The sequence below is a fragment of the Haliaeetus leucocephalus genome, unplaced genomic scaffold, assembly GCF_000737465.1.
Source record: "Haliaeetus leucocephalus isolate CR32 unplaced genomic scaffold, Haliaeetus_leucocephalus-4.0 Scaffold840, whole genome shotgun sequence".
NCBI classification, from domain to species: domain Eukaryota; kingdom Metazoa; phylum Chordata; class Aves; order Accipitriformes; family Accipitridae; genus Haliaeetus; species Haliaeetus leucocephalus.
The window spans coordinates 4925079-4947413 of NW_010973276.1; the positions used below are offsets into that span (position 1 = coordinate 4925079).

Here is a 22335-nt window from a genome sequence, read left to right on the forward strand (position 1 = left end):
ATGCAGCCAGGGGAAGCTGTTGGCTGCACTGGTGTGTTATGAGAGATGGGCTGAAATGTTTATGCATGGGCATATACGAAATGAGAGGACACCCAAGTAGGGTGATTGCATGGCAGCTGCTCTGCAATTACATTTGCTTGTGGAGCTGAGAGGAAACCCTGCTCTGATCCCCATGGGGAGTAGTGAGAGAGGAGACTGTTGATACTGTTTCCTGGTGAGATTTTTTTTATTCTTTTGTATATATTTTTGCATATTTACTTGTTCCCACAAAGAATATTCCAATGGCTGCAGAAAAACCTTGACACAATTAAATATACAGCAAAAGTAAAGGCAGAAGGATTGTGATGAGATGAGAAGCATTTAAACAAGCGTAGATAATATCAAACCATTGAAAATAAATGAGCAGAATTTCAACTGAGAACAAGAGTGGAGCAAAGTCAAACGGACGAGATTTGCCCTAGAATCTGTCTTCAATAAGTATAGGCTTTAAAAATACACAACCTGAAAAAAGAGCTTAAATATTAGAGCTTTTATCTGTGCTAAATTGTGGCTGCAAGTATCCAAGTCATCTGGCTTCTAACAGGTGTAATTGTTTGTGCGGTTGTCACATTGTGTATCTGCTCTCCCCAGTCCTGACAAACAGTAAAATTGTTGCTAAGCTTCAGCGAGAGACAACAAGAGGTTTGACCTTAGGATCTGTCATTGTTCCTTTGTTATCTCTGCACATTATGGAACTGCTTCATTTTAATTCATTTGGTTTCTGTTTATTTCTTCTGTGGCAGTCCCAGGAGCTTGCATTCACTGGCTTTTTGTTGGAGTGTATGAATTGTTAGTTTGAAAGACCCACCGTTTCTTTCTGGTAGAATTGCAGCCCAGATTGAATATATCTCACTATTAATTAGCAATTGGCCCAAACCAAAGATGTCTGTTTGATCCCTCCCTCCCTCTGGAATCTTTTCTTGCCTGGGAAAAATTGCTCAGTGCTGGCTGGAGGATTGACCATTGTGTTGTAGAGAAACTTCTGTGGTTTCCAAATGTGTTTCATTCTCCTCTGGAATTAAACCAAAAAATCCTTCTAAGCGTCTGCGAACCTTCTGCATGTAAAGGATTTCTCTCCTTTTCTCAAGTTCACTCTTGCCTGTAAATCCATCCCACTGAGACCTCTATCAAACCCCATATTGTTTTGTGTGAAAAGTTTTGGTTTCAAGAACACAAAGCTTTTATCAGTTTGCTGCTAACTTCCAAGCTGCTGACCTGGCAAAAGCGGATTGAGAGTGATGTAGATTTGCACCCCTCCATTGCATTGTGTGTTAGCAATGTTAGACTAAAGAAAATGTTCTGGTTTACTGCCTGCTAATATTCAATATGCCAATTTCTTATGTATATTGAAACATAGATGAGAAAAAGTCCTAAGTTTGATCTGGCAATAAAAGAATAAAAACCAACCAGTGAAAGGTTTTGGAACTTAGACTGGGATCTGGCCAATCAATCTCCTCCTTTTTTTATCCAGTACTTGATTAATGGCTTTGAAGTAGATATTAGATTGGGGATGGTGGAAATGGACCTGTACAGCTGATGCAATGGGATGTTTTCAGCATATGAGATTTGAGCCAACAATGTTATTCCATGGTACCTGTGTCAGATTGTTTCATAATTGTGGCTTACAGTATTGATCTCTGGTAATACATTGCTTTTGAGAAAAACTGAGGGGCATGCTAAGCAAATGTTAGAGTTGTCTTTCTGTTTCCTTTTATCTTTGGCCTGCAGTGGTGGAGAGCCGAGGAGGGATCATGGACAGCATACAGAGATTTTCAAACCTGCCAACGTATCTCCCCGCGAGCTATCACATCTGCAATGCTGATATTTTCTTCTTCCTCAAAGAAGCCAACCAGGATATCATGAGGAACTCCAGTTTGCAGTCCAGGGTGGATTCATTCTTTATATACAAAGCCAAACTGCCACCTGTCCTAAATGCTACATATGGACCCTTTTCTGTTGAGCAGGCTGTTCCCTTGGACCTCATGCTGACTTCTGCATCTTTTGGTTTCACAAATAAATTCACTTTTAATTGGAAATTAAAATCTCACATAATCGACAGCTCAATCTATTCCAACAAACCTAAAATACAAACCTTGTTCTATATCGTGGGGAAGGACTGGGATGACTATAATTCTGCGGAGAGGTTGCCTTGTGTGAAGATGTTTGCTCTCCTGGAGTCTAGAGAAGTTGTGGCCAGCTGTAGATTGACAGGTCATCTAGGATTATGTGTTGCGGAGCTGGAATTATCTCCTAGCTGGTTCAGCTCCCCTCCACCCCTGGTCTCAGAGGAAACAGCCTCCCTGGAAGGGATTACTGTGGAGCTCTTCTATAAGATTTATACACCAGATGGGGAATGTTCTCCAGAGGATGCAAAATGGGAAAACAATATCCATGCAGGTCAAGATAATGAACACAAGGCTTTGTCAGCTATGGAGAGGATTGGTAGCATCATTGTTTACCCAAATCAAGACAAATTAAAACAGTCTTCCCTGAGGCTAGATGAAAATGTCGTTATTCGCTTACCACTCAACCCGGTCAGAGAAGGTGATGTTGTGACCTTTCATGTTTCCCTGGCTGATGACTCTCTAGCAGACCAGTTTGTATTAAGGTAAGAGAATTTTTAAACAGTCTACAAATAGGGACAAATAGATGTCAGGTGTAATTTCTTTGGTTACATTCAGTATTTTCCTGAGAGAACTTAAGTGTTTCCTTTCCAACTGGGGAAAACTATAAATAGTCTTGAATTATCTCTGTGGATGACAGTTTTTGGAACATGGGAATTGATTTTAAAGTATGAGCTATAAATGTTTGTATGATTATTTTTTGTTTTGATTCCATTTGCTTCTAGTCATAATTCTGCCTCTTAAATTATGCCTCTAAGTCAGCCAGGGTAACTGTGGCAATCCATTTTGCTAGACAGTTTGCAGGAGGGTTTTCTGTTTCTTTGGTGAAGCTTCCTCTCTTTTTATCAACTTTCTTATCATCTTTCCAAAGTACATGGGATACATCTTGTACAGGTCATAGGTGGTGAGGAACTATTTTGTTGCATTGTACACGGGGTAGCTGAGAGGTGAGAAAATGAGATGTGCCTCAGCTTGTGTAGGAAGTCTTTGGCAGAGCCAGGATTTCGATTCAAACTTTGCAAGTTGTCTTCCGTTTTTCTATAAGACAGCCCATCCTGCTTTCTCAGGCTTTTGACTGCTTGTTGCGTGGTCCATTTTTGTTTTAAGTTTTGAGACTTTCTGGTGACCTTTACTTGTGAATCTGCCTGTAATAGGAGAATTCAGGCATTTCTAACCACCTCGAGGGTTAGTGCTGCATATTTGTTATGTCCTTAGCTGTCAGACTGTGGGTTCAGAGCTGCATAGAGACCAAATTCAGAGAGAAATGTGAGCCAGACTGGGGGAATAAAAGGGCCAAAAGGTAATTGGAAAGTGTCATATTCTGTGAGAATGTGAGACACTTGGGAAAGAAGGAGTTGCAGCCCATGCTAGCAAACCTCAAATCAAATTCGTGCCTTACTTCTAACTTTTTGATCTGAGAACGATGGGAGCAGAACATGACAGAAGTGCACTTTGGGGACAGACATTGAGAAAACAGACAGCAAACCTTATGCAGCACTTTCAAATCATTCAACATGTGTGAAATAGCACATGCATATTAATAAACTTACAGATTGCTGCATGAATCAGGACAAGTGGTTCATAGTGCAGGGCACAGGCAGACGGAAAGAAATGGTCCACAATATCCCAAGCGCTTCGATCTACTCAGGGTGGTGGGGAAATGTGTGAGAAATATCACAGGATTTAACCAGACTTTAAAAGGTTTGGGTCAGGAAGGGTCTTCATAGGAAGAAACCCAACTTATTCTTGCCTTTACCTGGCTTTACTGGTTTTAATTCGTTAAATATGGTTTTGGCCAGCATCCACTGTCAGTAGATGGACCAACCTCATGGAGCAGTCAGGTTTCGGCAGCTGTGTATTGATCCTCAGTGCTATAGCAGAGAGATTATGGAATTTGCCTAAGGCTCTGCAAGGATTTAACATCAGCTCTTAATTCTCGTTTTTTTTGTTCTCTTTGCCACACCACAGATAAAATTCCCTAGGTATTAGAGACAACCTAAGGTGAGGATGTTTTCTTTCCATTGGAATTTCTAAAATAATACTTACCTTGTAGCAAACAGTGTGAGGGAAACACCAAAAACTTCTTGCAGAGATAGTTTTGAAATGCTGTCTTTCAAAAGCAAAATAGTTTCTGGAAGCGCTGAGCACAGTAACTAACCTGGAGTTTCAAGGAAGCAGAAAGAAGAGTCAAGAGCCTCCAAACTGGGGAGCCCCAGGATGAGCCAGAAGAGCCTGCCTAGCACCAAGACCCTCGTCTTCTCCCACAGGCCCCTATGACATGCATGTCTTCAGCTGTCAGGTGGGAGTGACTTTGCAGTGCTCTTCCAACACGCGAAGCATGCATGTCGGTGCTCCTGAGCTGCTGGGAAGGCAGTCAGGTTTCCATGGGGATTTCCTTCTTTGAAAAGTGTATGGAATCGGTTCATCTCCAGAGGATGTTTCTGTTACAATAATTCAGCATGTTTTACGTGCCCAGAAATATTTCCTTGGAAAATTCACTATTGGCTCTATGAAGTCTAGCCTGTTTGGTCTTTTATTTGGCTTTGCTTGCATTGTGCTTTTCATCACAGAAACTGCAAGTATTTTTCTTTAACCTTCAGTTGAATGCTGAAAGTAAGAGGCAAAATGCAATTCTGCTGATGGTTCACCCGTCCTTCAGGATGGAGAGAGCACCAGCAACTGTTGCTATGATTATTTCAAATGACATGTGGGGCCCACGGAGAGATTATTCAGCTGAAGTTCACATAGTAGGGCAGGAAATTATGCTGAGGGAAATACAATCACTATAGCGCCTGCATCTAATATATGCAGTTTCCCTCACAGGCTTTCCCTGTTTTTCAGCTCAATGCTAATGTTCGTAAAAACCCAGAAGGTTTTTATATAGAGAGAATTTCTGTGTGTTATAGCCGGAGAAAAATACATTGAAGTGAATGTTTGCCTTGGGAAATATATTTTTGCCTAATATAACTTGATTGTTTTTAATCATATTTGTTATAAGTGTAGCGGGGTGAATTGCAGTCTGGCTCATATGAAACAATAGATCAAAATCAAGTCATTCTCAACACGGTGTTTGATGCCAACCTCAAGCTCTGACAGTATGCAAAAGAACAGATATGCTCAATTTTATGCACCTCCTTACTATTTCATGCTGTGTTGTGTAGTATTTTATGTTGGATTTTGTTCTAGCAAAACTGACTACAGTTCTCATATGAGAGCAGATTCTTCCTCGTTTTGGTAAAATTTGGGATTCTTAACCAAGCTTGGAAACTGAAAAGCAATTGGAAACAGTTTCTTGATTCAGCAGTGTGATGTGTTGATACTCACTGGTAAAACCCCCATTCTTCCGGTAATATCACTTACAGGGCGATGCTGCCAGTTATATGTGAAGCTCCAGCTATTACTTCCAGTCCCTTTTATCAGTCCAAACTGGTTTTCCTCTGCTTAAGCCAAGTCTTGGTTATTTGTTTTAATTCATTAACTAGAATTTAAGATTGAGTTGGAGCTCTAGTTGTGCTGTGGTCCGGGGAATTTGTTTCTTTTCATACTGCAATCCAGCCAGCATGGCTCAGTGTAATTGAAGGACCCAGATATGTCAAGGGGCAGAATTTGGAGGCTGAGCATGCATTTAATGCTTTTGCTGTGGCTGACAGTCATATTGCTCAATTTGTTGACAGATGATCTATACATGTGCGCAGTGAAATTCTTGACACTGGAGATTAATTTGTGGCCTTGCCGGTCTGGTCTGTACTGTAAAAATTACCATCTGTGAACATAAATTTTGCCCATTATGTTAGGTGGGTTGCCACTAAACATAGTTTAACCATAAAGATAGGTGAAATGGGCTATGTTGCCATGATTAAACTTTTTTATGGGCTACCTAGTTTAAAGACAAAGGAAAAATGAAGCACAGCTTTGAGATTCCAGCAAGACTAATACATGCAATAGTGTCACAAATTTTCAGACACTTTTTGTCTTTTGATGCACAGGAGCGTCTGTGTTACCTTCTTTACTGACAAACTTAGGTGAAACATAGTAAATGAGGAAAGATGAAAATCATGACTAAACAAGGGCTAACACCAACTTTTGTGCTATTTACTAAACAGAATAAGTCTCCTGATATACATGGAAGAGTTGTAAAAGAGACAGGAAATACCAATTCTTTCTTAACTGGAAGGACAGAAATCTCATCCAATAATACTGCGAATGGCTTGCATTTCTTTTGTGGTGTATGTTATTATTTTACTTCATCTTGAGACTCAAAGGGTATATTTAAAAGAAAGATGGGAGTAATTTTGTACAGCAGGAAAACGTTTAATGGAATAAATGGCCAATCATCCTTGGTTATAGGAAAGAAACCAGGACACTCTCTTTATAAATAAATGGCAAAGTTTTGTCCCGTTTTCCAAGTCTCCCCATTTAAACCGTCAGCAAGGATGTGCTGGTAATGAAGGCTGAGCACTAATAGCAATTTGTCAAGTCACAGACAAAAAGTGAGTTTGTCGGCATTCGTTACACGTCCCTAACAGAACCCATCCTTCTTTTATGCCCGATCAGAATAGAAACGGAGATTGGAGATATTCCAGGAATAATAGTAAGGGGCTGAAACCAGGTAAAGAATCCCACGCTAGAGAAATGAAAGCGACTGCGGTTGGGATGCGATCCTCTGTCTGGAGGGGAATGGCAGGACCGTGCAAAGAAACCTTGCTGTCATTCGGTGCCTAGGCAACCTCAGGGAAAAAGATTATCCACTTCTCTCTGCTATGCTCCACATATTGCAGGGCAAAGATTACTTTTTGATTTTTGGATGAACCAGTACAAGGTGTAATACATGCTGGTTGGCTTTTACTGATTATTCTCACTAGGAAAAATGATATTAAGGATTTATATTAATAAACATATATCCATATGGAGGAGGTTATGTCTCCTACTAAGGAATAAAAATTGCACAGGCCATTAAAACTGACTTACAAGGCTTCTGCGTTAATAATGAAAGATCTGTAGAAGTCTGAGCAGTCGTCTAGAAGGCCAGAAAAAGATCATTAAGAGGATGTCTCCTGCCAATAGCTGCCAAGAGCAAACAAGGGAAAGAAAACAGAAGGTTTTAGATCTGGAAATGCATAGAAAATGAGACTGTGGGGAATGCAGCCTGGCTGCGTGTGAGGAGGAGGCTCCGTGTGGCCGTCATTGCTTGTAACCAAGCTGGTATGAATGGGGAAGCAGGGCAGGATTATTACCAGTGAGAGAAATAAATGTTTAACTGAAGCATAACTTCAGGATGAAAATTCAGTGTAAGTGAAAGTGTTGAGAAAGGGAAAAAATATACTTCTGAAATTAATCAGAAATGCTCGTTTAGGTTTAGAAATAATTACAGAATTAAAGCATTACTGGCAACTTGGGAATAATTGGTTTTTACGCAAAGTTTTTAATAAACCCAGAATGAATGTTTAAGTTTGGTATTTCTCTCTTTTCTCTGAATGTACATTGAACTAAGTGTGAAATATAAAATAGTAATATGTAATATTAATAAAAAATATCAAGCACTGCAAAGTCTGGAAATGCCAGAGATGTCTGTGCAACCTTAACTTGGTCCCCATGTATATACATACACATTATAACATATTCCTCAAAGACAAATTCACACTTTTTTTTTTTTTTTTTTTTTTTTTTTTTTCAGATTGCCTGCTTCATTCAATGCATTCATTTTCTTCCTCCCACTGTTTTCTTTTCTTTTTGTCACTGAACGGGAAAGGGAGTAACATCCTTTCAGGACACTCCTGTGAAGCCTGGGGGAGCTGTCACCAGAATTTTTTTTAGCTTGGATAAACCATTTCTATAAATGCTCTTTGAGAAAGGGTTGCACCATTCTTTTTATTTTTCTTATTTCTATTTGAGACAGGCATGTGGACCAGAAAAAGTGGCTTCAGCTGATGAAAGCCTGGCATGATGGTATGGAGTTACAAATGTCACAATTTGTGTGTTGTATGAAGTAGTTAGACCTGAATCTTTCTTGACTGAAGTGAAAAAGGCATCCTCCCTGGGTACCTGCAGGCAGTGCATGGCTGTGCTGCACCCACATGCACGAGCCAACTTGCCCTGGAAGTAGTTGTACCACACTGCCAGGTTTTCTCTTCTTTTCATGTGCTTTAAGATAACCTTCTCTGCCCTAGCCACACTGGAGAGGGAGAAGAAAAGAAACATCCCCCTCATACAGTCTTAAAAACAGCTAAAAGTGACCAAAAAATAGCTCCTTCCTAGAGCTCGAGCAGTCCTAAAAGCTTAAAAACCGATGGATATCCGACAGTGAATAAATGACCCAGTGAATCCTGAAAGACCCCGCAAGACTACAGTCAATAAAACTTTTTAATGGAATTTTAGATAAAGGTCAACTATCTGCTACAATAATCAGCCATCCGCAATCACTCTTCACAGGAATAAAACAGGCAGAGCAGCAGCCCCACGCGACAGTAAGAAGCTCTTGTTAGTTGTTGGATATTGGCTTTGAAGCACTTCCAGACGGGATCGCAGCGTCATGGTGATAAAACACTCTTTTTTTTATTGAGACGTTTTCTGACGGTGACTTCTGTTGCCCTGCAAAAGGGGTCCTGAACATGCTACTTTGTCCAGAAACACAGCTACTCGTTACTGCAGTGTTATTAAGGTATTGTCACGGTAAAGGAGGATAAGACAGTGATGGGAGGCTGTGGTGCTGAGTTTGGGTGACTGTGGCAAGTGTCCCCGCTGTCTGCCCCTTCCCTCGCCCTCCACAGCCCTGGCTTAGGGATGCTCCCTTCTCCCATGGGAGCGGGGAAATGTACTTAAGAGTTGGAGGGGAGGGGTTGACCAAAATGCAGAATTAAATTTATTAAAAATATTTAACCTGCGTGTATATTTCACTAGTGTTTTTCACTGAGAAGGTGAATAGTTTGACTGCTAGTTATTTTTAATTTTGACAGTTTGGGAATATTTCACGTGTATGGTGGGGGAACACTGAGTACAGCTGGAATGAAACAAGGACCCACTTTCCATTGGTAAAGGTGTTTGGTTTGCCTTGAAACCCTACTTTTTCTTCTGTTCGAGTCCTGCCAGCAGCACAGCTATCTCATTCATCTTTCCATCTGCATCTATGAGCGCTAAGGGATGTGGCAATGTTATGTAAATTAATTTGCTGTATCTCATATTCAGAATCATAAAGTGGAAAAAAAGAGAATTATGTTGATTTTAAGTCAGTTGATGTGTGCCCTGGTTTTGTCTGGGATAGACTTAAATTTCTTCCTAGTAGCTGGTATAGTGTTATGTTTTGGATTTAGGATGAGAAGAATGTTGATAATGCAGTGATGTTTTTAGTTGTTGCTAAGTAGTGTTTATACTAAGTTAAGGATTTTTCAGCTTCTCATGGCCAGCCAGCAAGAAGGCTGGAGGGGCACAAGAAGTTGGGAGGGGACACAGCCAGGACAGCTGGCCCAAACTGGCCAAAGGGGTATTCCATACTATGTGATGTCATGCCCAGTATATAAACTGGGGGGAGCTGCTCGGGAGGGATGGCCTGCTGCTCAGGGACTGGCTGAGCATCGGTCAGCGGGTGGTGAGCAATTGCACTGTGCATCACTTGTATATTCTAATTCTTTTACTATTATTATGGTGGTGATATTATTATCATCATAATCATCATCAATATTTTCTTCTTCCTTTCAGTTCTATTAAACTGTCTTTATCTCAACCCAAGAGTTTTACTTTTTTTCAATTCTCTCCCCCATGCCACTGGATGGGGGGAGTGAGTGAGCGGCCGCATAGTGCTTAGTTGCTGGCTGGGGTTAAACCATGACAGCGTGTGAGCAGGCCTCTCGTCTCAGCAGTACTGAACTACAAGTGGGTAAGCGGTGCTGTGTGTAACTGGTGGCAGTGCATCTTGTTTAACGCATCAGATCGTTTTGCACGTGGGTGACAAATAAGGTTTATAATAGGAGCCCTGACAACCTCTTGTCTGCCAGTGCGTTAGCAGACACTGCTATACCCTGCAAATGGAGATGATGTGAAAAGCGTTTCCCGTGGATTTGGAAGATGCCAATACACCATGTGACTTGACACAAACTCAGCCTTGTTGACGGTAATGGAAGGAGATTTTACATTTTTAAACGGTTTGGGTTCTACAAGCTTGTTCCTAGGCTGATCCCCGTCTCCAAAAGCTTCAACATGACAGCTCCTGCTAATTAACTTCAGGCAGCTCCTGCACAACGCAATGCTTGCTTTGGGGCTGGGTGCGGAGCACTGTCGGCAGATGTAGCATAGTTGCAATGAGAACAAGGTGTAAGCTGTGGTTAAAATGCTTGCGATGCAGAGCGTGCCAGGGAAGGAGGCAAGTGCTTTTTGGAGGAGACCACTGCTAAAAGGATGCCCTTGGTTTGTTGCATCTGCTCAGACTTTCTCTATGCAATGTGGAGGTGTGCTGGGTAGTGATCACTCTTGGATAAGAGGCTGTGTCTAAGGGGCTTGCTGTAGGTTCAGCCTCTCCAGTCTGCACAGGGCATTGCCACTGCTTTTCGCCAAATTTTTCTTTTGTTGGGAGCTGTCCTGTCTGTAGTTATTGCCTTGCAGGAAGGGACAGATGATTTACCCCTGCTGTGATTAACATCGGTGCCGCAATGAAATGGGAAGGGAAAGCCACCGAAAATGGAATTAGTTGAGTTTTGCCTGTGAGCACCTGGGTCTGAGTTCAGTTACCTGTGTTAATGAACACAAAGCTGCCTTGAGGTGACAAAACTGCTTAAATACACAGTATCACAAAGGGTAATTTAAGGAAGACAGCTGCAAGATAAATTTTTTTTTTTTTTTTTTGCACATCATACTCGGGTTGGGAACATAGGTCAGAAAAGGTTCCTGTCTTTGATTGATCATTTCAAGTTCGGGGACACACTGTGGCTTTTTGCAAACTGTCCTAGTGAGCAAGTCCCTGGTGGGGAGCTTGGGGGAGGGTCTTTGTTTTGGACAATATGCTGAGTAGTCCCTGCTTTGTGCTGCCAGACAATGATGGCATTGATCAGCTTCTTGTTCGGCTCTTCATTAGCTGGCAGTGCAGTAAATCACAGTCTTGTTTAAACAAGGCAGACACAACAGTGATTTGGTTGTTGATGCAGTTACTTCTAGTGTGTAGTGAATAGTATTAAAAGAAAAGTGTAAAAATGCGTCTACTTTGAAATTTAACTTCTTCCTGAGATAAATGTTTTGGGATGTGCGTTGCTGTCATTTTATCCTGGTAAAAAATGGATTACTATCCCATGAGTCTGATGAAGTATTGCTTTGAGTGAGCACATTGTTCTCAATTTCTTCATATTCTCGCTGATGCAACAGAGAGTTGCTTTTGTCCTTGTGTTTACCTGTAAGTTTTTGCATGGTCTGATACAAGAAGGCCGGTGTGATGGTTAGCTGACAGCTTTGTGGAGGGAGGACTTTCAGAAAGCAGGAGACAGAATATTGCAAGAAAGTTGTCAATGTATCTTGTTTTGGGTGCACCTCCTGTCCCCCACACAATTTATGTCAATAAAGGACTTGTAAAATGGTTTTGGACAAAGCAGAGCAGGGACCTGTGCTTTGTGTGAGGTATTTAATGCTTCAGATAGCTGCCACGTGTGCCTTGGATGCTGTACTCAGCCAGGGTATGAAAGAAATCTTATTAACAAAGTTATTGGATCCCAGATGAATCAAAAGAGCTGCAGGAGAAGAAAACAGTGACAAATGAGTCTGCCATCCCAAGGCACAGCAAACGGTGCTTACGGTTAAAGCTATTTCACTTTTTGCACCATTTGGCTGCCAGCCCTCCAATGCTGCATGGGCAGTGGGGACCGAGGCAGTGAGAGGAAGGTGATGCTTTGTGCTGGCAGAGCTGCAGAAAGCGCCCACACAGTGGAGCCGGTGTTGTTTCACATGGGAGGACTGCAGTGGGAGCTCTTCTTGAGCTCCCCAGAGCACAGGGAACTGCTCCTAGATGGTGGGGTTCATCTCTCATCTCCCCCCAGCTTTCAGTCTGCCGCTTAAAAGCCCCTTACCCTCAGCAGCACTGGGTGACAGTGCCCTGTATGGAGCAGTGCTTCGTCCTGTGTTGAGAGTTACAACCATGTAAGAGGAAAACGTCTCTAAAACATATTCTCCTTAGGATCCCTGTGGAGATGCTGTGGATATTCCCAGCAGAGGAGGAATTGGTCAGAGCAGCAGTATTTTCAGGGGTATGCCAATGAGGAGGGCCATATTCAAGCAGTCCCGTGTTTGTAGGGCAACTTTGTCAGCCTTATCACTCTGAGCCATCAGATGTGGCTCCAACAGGTCTCCCTCTGCTCCTGCTGTGCTTTCATTTAAGTTGCTCAGTAGGACCAAAATATACCTTCCCCTCTCCACTACATCCTTTTTAAAATTTTCTGCCACGTGAACTTTCTAGGTTACTTTTTTCTCACTGTGTGGCCCAAGCTTTTGTGGTATTAATGAAGGAGTCCTCAAATGTATTTTCACTGAATCCTCATCTCTAATTGCACTGATCCTAGAAGACAGCAAGTGGGAAAGGAAGAGAAGCAGAAGTATGGGATAGACGATGCCTTGTTCATGGGCTTTCTAAGCGTCTGCTCAAGTTAATGAGGGTCTGGGCAAGAAGTGTGCCAAGTGGCCACAGGAAGCACACATATGAGCGCTTTCATGCAGATCCCTGATGGAAGATGGTGATAAAATGCACCAAGTGATGCTTGGGGACAGTCTGAAAAGTTTGTCCCATCCTGGGAGGTGGCAGAGGGTGAGGGAGAAGCAGTAGCAGACTGTGAGAATCTGGACCAGGATCCAAATGCATTGTGAGTTTTAGGTTGTTTTGGATTTGGGAGTTTGGCTCTGGCCCATCTCTAATTTAATTTGCCTGGCCAGAGTCTTCTCTCTCTTACACAGAAAAGAGGGGTGATTTAATTGACTTCCATAGAGTTGCTTGGGATTTGTTCCAGTAAAACTATTTGAATTTGGTTGTGTGCAAGGCACGTGTGTGTGCCAGAGTTCTGGCTTTGTATTTCTGATAATTACTGGGAAAGTTGTTAGGGGCGGTAGTAAGCCTGGGTGGGTGGGTGGATAGGACACGGATAGGGAACGGTCATGTTTTGGGTACTGTTTAATGACACACAGTAACACTAGTAGTACAGTCTTAATTATGGCATTTCCTGCTGTTGTCTCCATAATGTGGCATAAGTACCTATGCTTTTCAGCTAAGATGACTTTTGACTCATTTGCCAAAGCTAATAACCCTTTAAAAATAATTTGAACCTTTTCAGAAGTATTTCACTGATGCTCTTGGGACCAGCAGTCCTTTATTTGCTATGAGGCAGATACAGAATGAATAGCAGTACTATGGACTCCCTCAAACAGTGACCTTATGTGAGATGTAGTGATTACAGCAATTAAATCCTCTTTGCCAAGGCAACCAGGGCTTTATTTCAAACTGAAGTTAGAATTTTTTTTCCCCCCCAAATGAATCTCTTCTGCATGTATTATTCATTTTTCTTTGGATCATTTAGCCTGTACGAGTTGCATGAGCTGAAATTCAGTATTATTATTTATTAATTATTCCATTGAGGTAACGTCTAGGACAGACTGCCTCAAGGGGTCAGAGAGCACAGAGTTCCCCTGTGCAGCCAGAAGCAGAACAAGGCCATAACCCTTGTCTCGAGGTGGGGGTTGAAGACTTAACAGCATTTCTGGAACAACTTGTGAAGAGTTTGCATGTGCTTTTTGCTAGACTCCATAACCCATGTCAAGGAAGTTTGGGGCATTTTGGTCCAGTGGATGTTTAGCCAGTACAGTTTTGACCATACTCAAACTTTTTTACTTAAGTATTTGAAAAAAAGTAGGTCATGTCAGCTCAGGCTTTCTAAGTTCAGCTATGTTTGGGTGACTTGAACGCTAACTTCTTGTCGCTGTGGCTCTTGCTTGGAGAGGCGAAGGTCAGTGATCAAAAATGATGGTTAAGATGGAATGTTTTCTTCAACAATTTTGGAAATTCTAGCTTAGGATGTCTTTTCGATTCCTTTTTTTTAAAGAAAAAACATTTTAAAGAAGTGCCTATAACCCTTGCCTTGAATGTGCTACACCCTCGTTTTAAGATTAAGCGAGTTCACTGTCTGTTTCTGCTATTATATAAATAGCATCCTGATTGACAAGAAAACTGAAATGATTCTGTTTAAATCTGTACTGCTCTCCTAAGAAATCTCCATTCATTATTCCTGGGATGACTGAAAGATTTACAATAGTTTATAATCTGGTATCATTTTATCCTTCTTCTTGGTATTATTAATCACCTTGTCATAAAAAGCCAGGAGAATTTTGTTCAGCTTGCATGATTTGGGCTGAGAAAGCCATACTTTAATATTAATGTTTCTTAGGAAATTGGGTAGATATCTTTGCATTCTGGGAAACAGAAAATGGATGAGTGATGTCCTTTGGCTAGATATTAGATGCTTACAGGGTACTGAAGTTGAAGAATGGTTGAAAAACCTGCAGCTGTACCACCTGGGGAAGAAAAATGACCATGCAAAGCAGATCTGGTTCAGGTCAATATTTATCATAGAATCATAGAATTGTTTAGGTTGGAAAAGCCCTTTCAGATCATCGAGTCCAACCGTCAACCTAACACCGCCATGCCCACTAAACCATGTCCTGAAGTGCCTTGTCTATGCGTTTTTTGAATACCTCCAGGGATGGCGACACCACCACTTCCCTGGGCAGCCTGTTCCAATGCCTGACAATGTTTTTAGTAAAGAAGTTTTTCCTAATATCCAGTCTAAATCTCCCCATGCGCAACTTGAGGCCATTTCCTCTCATCCTAATTTCTTGTCCATTGGGTTGTAGATGTCTGAAATCACGAGTACTGTGGAGGCTGGTGTTTGTGGTTGATCCTTCTATGTGTTATTGCTGGACTGCTGCCCTGGTGTGGCTGTGTCAATGGTGGTGTCTCATTGGCGACATGAAACCCAAGTCCCAATTATTTGCTCATTTAAAGATTCCGGGTTGCATTTCACAAGCCTAGAGGCAGTCAACCAGGATCCTGGCTGGGTTTCAGCTTCAGTAATTACAATTTGCCAGTGCAGATTCTCTCTGCCTCTTAAATCACATCCGCTATTTTTCACTTCCTTTGCTAAACTGCTGTGTCCCCCGTGCTGTTGTTGATGATAATAGTTCTAATGCTATTTTTGTAATGTTATTTTATCTGTAACGTCTCACAGTGTTTTTACAAGAAACGTCTGTCATTGCTTTCATTTTACAAATTATTTTATTGCTCATGTTCCAGTGATACACCTCAAACAGTAGATGCTTTCCAAAAGGAGGAAGGCAGTGTCCCTTCTACCCCCAAACTGTTAATTTTCAAGGACGACTGTGGGGCTGGGGGGATGTTCCTGCCCTTTCCTTTAGCTCTCTTAGCAGGGCAAACATATTTGGGATTGTCAAAAGAGTAGCACCACAAGGGTGGTGAGTTTGGTGGGCAGGGAGGTGCTGTCCTGTGCGTGCATCCTGTGCTGTCCCCCAAACATGTTCAGTTCAGTTTCAGATGCCCAGTCCATGTTCCCTTGGGCTCTGCCCTTCCGTCTGTCCCTTAGAGGCCCGGCTTTTCCCAGCCCAGCTGTATCCCCTCCATCCCAGGCCTCTGCACAGGGGAGATGCAGGACGACTGCACAGGCTAGGATCTGTATGCAGGCCAGGAGAGGGCAGAGTGGACTTGTGTGTGGCTTGTGTCTGAAGCAGAAAACCCAGGCAAAAGTCAACAGCAGGTCGGGAGGGGAATGATTTTGGGCTAGGATGTGGGTTGGTGCTGGCATAGGTGCCCTGGCTGAGATGGGAAGCTATTTCACCAGCTGTGATCCCCCTGAATGGACTCAATGCATCACCTCAAAAATGCCTTTATGGGGGAAGATTTAGCAACTTGTTCACCCAGTGGTGGAAGCTGTCTGCAAAGGACCAGAGACCTGGCAGCCTGGAAGGCTCCCCCAGGTATTATTTCTTACTGAAGAGGAGCAGGTCTCTGCTGGGGTGTCCTCCACACATCCTGGGGTGCACCTGGGCAGTAGACAATGGCTGTGTGCTCATGTATGCAGTATTGCTACCCAAAATTGAAATGCATGTAACAAGTTCCCTCCCCACCTCTTCCTTAAATGATTTCGAAAAGCTTTTTATGAATGCACTGTGCCCCTTGTGTGTGCTGGACATTGCAAATGCACTTAATAAAACAAACTTATCCGCTGGTCAGTAGGTTAGGAAGCTATAAGTGAACTTGTCTCTTGCAGAGCAACTTTCTTTTCGGACTTGAAAAACAATGGAAATGTAGTTAATGTTCAGCCTGACAGAGTCTTAGCAAACATATTAAGGGCTTCATTTAATAAAATCATATTTCACTTTCATAGACAAGAAGCAGAATAGAGTTGAGTCTTTTTTAATGAATAAAGTCCTTAGTAAGGCACTTGCAATCTTTCTTTATGTGAGGCTTATTCTCAGGTTTTTTTTATTTTAGGAGCCAGGGAGATTTAGTGCAGCATTTTCTAAATTGTGTCGTGCTTCCTTTGGAACAGAAGGGAAAGGGAAATGTATCTTAATGTTAAACAGACGTGAAACAAAAATGTGGTTTTTCCCAAAAGAAAAGTTAAACATTTGCAAGAAAAACGTTCTTCACAGAAATTTCAATTCTGTTAAAAACACTTTTACTGTCGGAAAATAATGGTGCTGGATGAGCTCTAATAATAAACCAATTTGTGTGTACCATGGGAGTGGACTTTTTCGGTCTTTTGTTGTAAGTCATACTGGAAGGGCTGCCACTGGGCTACAAGAGCACAAATATTTTCACACTGGGATTTGTGTCTACTTGAATTATGTGAATAACTCCATTGAAGTACAACTGGGAAAAAATTCATCATGTGACTTATTATGAAAATGTTGCTTTTTACTCCATTCAATGATGTTTGAGCAGCTCCATGTATTTTTCTCTCAGATTTTTTTTTTTAAATTGTTTTTTCTTAAATGCTTTGTCCGCACAGTGCCTTGGTTGTACCGTGCACAGACCACGCAACAGCAGACTCCTGATTTCTGGGTAACTGGACTGCTGCAGCTAACTAATAACATTAATGGGCTGGGTGTGAGCTGCTTTCCCAGGGCACCGGGTATGCGGCGCGCTCTCCTTTCCTTCATTGATCCAATTTGTTGAGATTAGCAGGTGCACCAAAGCATGCAAATTTAAAATTTGCTTTGAGGAAAATTGAGTGGCATTTTTCCCTGAAAGGAGCTGTTTCTCTCAGCATTGCTGCCAGCTAGCTTGTTTGGGAGAGTATTTGCAGAAATGGAATGCAAAAGTGGTACAAACGCAGCCAAACTGAATACATTTACAGATGTAAAAGGCTTGGCTTTTTTTAGGCTTGCAAAACTCTTTGCGTTGAGGACTGTCACTTTGTGTAGATTTATAGCGCCTTACATAATAGGTCGCTAAACACATTGGCCTTCAGGTGCCACTGCAGTCTGATGGGTTTAATAATGGTGATGGTGACAACGCTGGTCCCACCCGGATTGTAGACCTGCAGGTTTCTAAGACAGTGCAGGTACCTTCTATCCTCTCCGGTCCACAGTCAGTGATGCTTGATAACAGTGTGAAAATTGGATTTGTCAACTAGTAATCCCTCAGTGATCAATGATTAGTTGTAATTATGCACTGTTTAAGTGCTATGGAGAGAAAATTGAAGTTTGTGGCCGGAGTAGGAAATGAAGAATGGCAGGTATACCAAGCCATTTGCTGTAAGAGAAATTCATTTAAAGAACTGAATTTGCACAAAGAATGGCGAGTTAAACTGCCTTCTATAGCCAGGCCGCATCCCACAGCTGTAGGGGTAGTAGTGTTTAGACTGAGCAGGCTAATGTAGTCCTTAGTGAGCTTGCTGACCATAAAGTATCATAACTGGGACAACAAGGAAGATTGCTTTTTATTTATAGTCTCCCAAAAATATGCCCAGTGTGAAATGTTGTGAGCAAGCCCTTATTTGTAAGGAAATAGCCTTTGAAACTTCTACTGTGTTTATAATCCACTCTTCTTCCCTCACCCTGGTTTAAATTTTTGTCCAAATGTATGTGCTAGGAGAAACTGAAGTCACTGCTTGAATATTCACTCATGGGACTATGCCATCCTTTTGCACTCTCTCTGTAAAGGTGCAAACCTAGACACATGATTTGGTTTCAGATGGAGGAGGAAAGGTCTTAGTTCGATTCTCTTTGCTTTCTTCTCTGCTCAGAAGAGCACAATAGACCAGGTTTCTAGATGGGCAGAGATGTTATTCTAGCTGTTTCTGTGGAGGCTCTGAAAACCCAGTTGTGTATGTCTTGGGATTTCTATACACACTTTGCAGTTAAATCTGCCACCAGTAGCTCTTCTCAGTCAAGGAGCCAGAGAGGGTCTTTGTTCCTTTATCTGTATACCCATGGGTGATTTGCACTACCTCATATGTCTGATTGTCATTCTCTAAATAGACATGCAAAATAAAAGTGTTTAACTGCAGGAGGTGGGAGTGAAAGAGCTGGAGTAGACCTATTACCCAGTGGTATGTGAGAAAGAGCCAGCAAAATTTATGGTTTCTGAAGGACCAGTATATTTTTAAGCTTCTTGTATTCTACACTTCAAGCCAAGATTAGCAGATTGTTGACAGCTCCATGATATATTTGCTGTCACCTGGCTGGAGTCCGAAGCAAGTGATAAATTTTTAGTTTGAATGAGCTTGTGTGACATGCAATGACAGATATTTTTGTTACTACAAGTATGTAGCATGTCCTATGGTTGGGGATTTTGGTGCTATTCTTGGTGTGGCCTTGAGTGATTTGCTTGCTTTCCTTGTGCTTCTGTTTCACCATCCAAGAAAAGATGGAGAAAATGACACATTCCTCATTTGCTGTGATGGCTCATTCTTTTTCTGCGATGTTGGAGCCTGACACAGGCTCGTATCGAGTTCAGTAAAGACTGTCTGCTGGCAGGAGGCAGTAAGTGCTCTGCAGAAAAGAATCCAACATTTCCAGTTGCTGTTGCTGAATTTCATGTATCTTGGGTACATGTCACATGAACTTACATTCAAAAACTTGGAGTGGTTTTGGAGTGATAATACTATATTCTGGGCAGATTCCCCTCCCAGAATACACATTCAATACGGGAGAAGGGACAGGGTGAATCAGTTTTATCTTCATGTGACTGAACACGTAGAGGAACTGAATTTGCACATTTTGGCATGTGGGTAAAACTGTAGTGTTATATATTGGTGAACTCCATTCAAATGAAGAAGAAAGATAAATGATAGTTTATTGGATTCCCTTGTCTTTATAGCTTCTGGTGTCTAAATTTATCTCAACAAAGTGCAATCTGTCTTCCCTGGGCCTTTTAAAAGGTCCCACATATATCAGCATTAATAGGATGTAGCTGTGTTGAAGCTGGTATTGTGCTGCTTGAAAAATCTGAGTCAGGCAAACTGGCTTTGCTTGCAGTGGGAGAAAGAAGAGAAATGTTACACCCCAAATTGGGGGCTTCTATTTTCTGGGGAAGCTGGAGCTGGCTACGGACTGTGCTGGAGACATTGTCATCCATGGCAGATCAGCAAGGGAAATGATGACACAAACAATGTTCAAAACCATTGCAAAATGTAGCTGAGAACTGGGAGGTCTGTTTAGGTCTAGAAATTGTCTATCACTTGTAACAGCAGCTTTTATCAGCTTGAAAAACAGAAAGTTTGAAAAGCAAGTAATTATTTTATTCCCTGGAATAGGAACATTGAAATTTTCTCACTGAGGACTGTTCAGAAATGTATGCACGCTAACTACTTCAGTTCTTCACCTGGAGGATAAAAGCAGCAGCTTCCAAGCCAGGTAATACAGGCCTGTTTGATGTGACTGCTGGGAGGAAGCGAACAGAGAAAAGAAATTCTCTGAGACGGCTGCTGAGTCTGCTGGGGAGGAGAACGGACAGAAGTGCAACACTGCAGCACAAAGGCATTTGAAAGCAATTCTACTTGTGTGTGCAGCACAGGGACTGTGGGAAGCCGGGATGCTGTCTCTTCCCTTCAGTCACATGGTGAAGCAGGGACCTGCTCCTGAGGGTATACATAGCATATGTGTGGCAAATGGACTCGTGTGGGGCCCCATTAGCTTGTGCTGTCTGCTTTCTGTGGCTGGCGTGCCATGGGGGAGCTTGGCAAAGGTTCATTTCACTGGAAGATAGTGCTCTGTAAGGGGATTTTACAGTACATGCACATGCGGACTCCCTGGATCAGGCCTGATTAATGGATTTGGCCAGAAAACTGAAGGGAGTAGCCAGTTTGGGAAATGGCACTGTTGTCTGTGTGAGTCTACTCGAGAGCTTGGAGCATCTGTGCCCTCCAAACTGCCAAGGAGGGAGAGCAGCAGTCTTACAAAGTGGGTAAAATAAGAAGCTATGTATATACAGTAGGTATATGTGTAAAAGAACAAAGCCCCCACCTCTACTGGATTGCCTATTTGTACTGTTCTAGTGAAAGGTTCAAACTGTATCTAGAAATGGATCTTTCTGAATTTGAGAGCAGTTTAATGGTAGAACATAGCAAACAAAAAAAAAAAAGTGAATATGTATAAGTAAAATGCACACTTTAAACTTCATGTCATATGGGTTTAGATTTCCTAGACATGTTTTCTGAGGTTTCAAACCCTGGATAATTCCAGAGAGCAAGAGATCTGGGGCCACAAGTCCATCATGTTATGGTGCCTATACCACTTCTACATACCTCGGGGTGAAGGGTACAGGAACTCATAGATTACAGGGGTTAATATTCTTTCTTTTAAGTGTAAGTATGCAAGGCAAATATATTTGAAACAAAGGAATTATCCATGTCTGTACACCCTGTTTACTTTGAAACAGCTTAGTTGCTTATGTAAATTATTTTGCCTTTGTGTTGGGGAGTGATGCTGGGAAAACCAGAAGAGGACAGAGAGCAGAATTAGCTTGAAAATGCAAATCTTGTTGGTGGAGGCTGAGAAGCATCAAGAGACAGGGAGAGCTGGCTCTTTCCATATCAAGGAATTTTTTTGCTTTTGTGCAGGCAGAACAAGGGATTAAGCCTGGGCAAAAAGCTTGAGGGTTGCGTCTGTTTAGCAGTACCTTGAAAGTTGCCACATGTGGAGCTGGCATCCTCTGTGTTGTTTTAATGTAGCTGTGTTTCATGGGAGAGACAAGGGGCAGGAGATGAGGCACCTCTTGTTCGTGTTTAATTCTGCCGCCATGGCAGTTCTCTGCTGCCTGCTTCTTGCTCAGCTACCCACATGTCCTCCTCCAACAAGGGTAGAGACACTCTCCAAAGCACCTCCAAAACTCTGATGTGCTTAGACATCAAAAACGAAAGGTGTACCTCTCTTGCTACAGAGTCGTGGTGATCACTTGCCTTAGGGGGGAGAGCATATGTACAGCAAATGGACACTTATATAACCCTATTAGCTTATACTGTATGATTTGAGCTGTTGGTTTGCCACAGGGAGCTGGAGAAGAAGAATTAGGTAATATAAATAGAAAGATGACATCCTCAAAAAGAGCACCATTCAGCACATATTGCTGGCTGGCCTCATGGTTCAGAGCCGATAAGCAAATTTGGCCTGAATCCTGTTGCAGCATTTTACGATGGCACCAGCATAGCAGAAGAATTGGCAATATCAGCAGAGGTGGACACTGTGGATGTGATTCCTGCCATCCGCTGCCTGCAGCTCTGACTGCAGGAGCCTGCCTCTCAGTGGCAGAAACCTAGGGCCAAATTAATTGTGATTAATTTTGATTATGGACCATTCCTTTTGAAGTGACTCTTGAGATGAATTTGTCCCATGTGTGCTTTAAATGGCAAGTTGCTCAGAAGTGTTTCTGCTAATGCATCCTCCAGGTTTATTTCAAATATCCTTTTTTTTCTTCCAGCAATTAGTTCCTGGTACAAATGAAGACACTTTGCATTCATTCTCCGCAGGGCTTCTATGCCATATTTTTAGGCTTTTGAGTGGCATTGTGGAAAACATGAAAGCATCATGGTAATGATCAGGACCAATTCTTCATAGAATAGAGTATCAAAGAATGGTTTGGGTTGGAAGAGACCTTAAAGATCATCTAGTTCCAATCCCTCTGCCATGGGCAGGGACACCT

At 42.1% G+C, this 22335-nt stretch overlaps 1 protein-coding gene across 1 annotated transcript in view; it reads left to right on the forward strand.

Annotated features, from left to right (window-relative positions):
• The first annotated feature begins 1790 nt into the window (after positions 1 to 1790).
• The window catches only part of TMEM132B (transmembrane protein 132B), a 188881-nt gene continuing 168336 nt past the window's right edge, over positions 1791 to 22335 (forward strand). The window contains exon 1 of the mRNA XM_010582254.1: positions 1791 to 2647. Coding sequence (XP_010580556.1) covers positions 1791 to 2647 — 857 coding nt within the window. The remainder of the gene's footprint in view (positions 2648 to 22335) is intronic.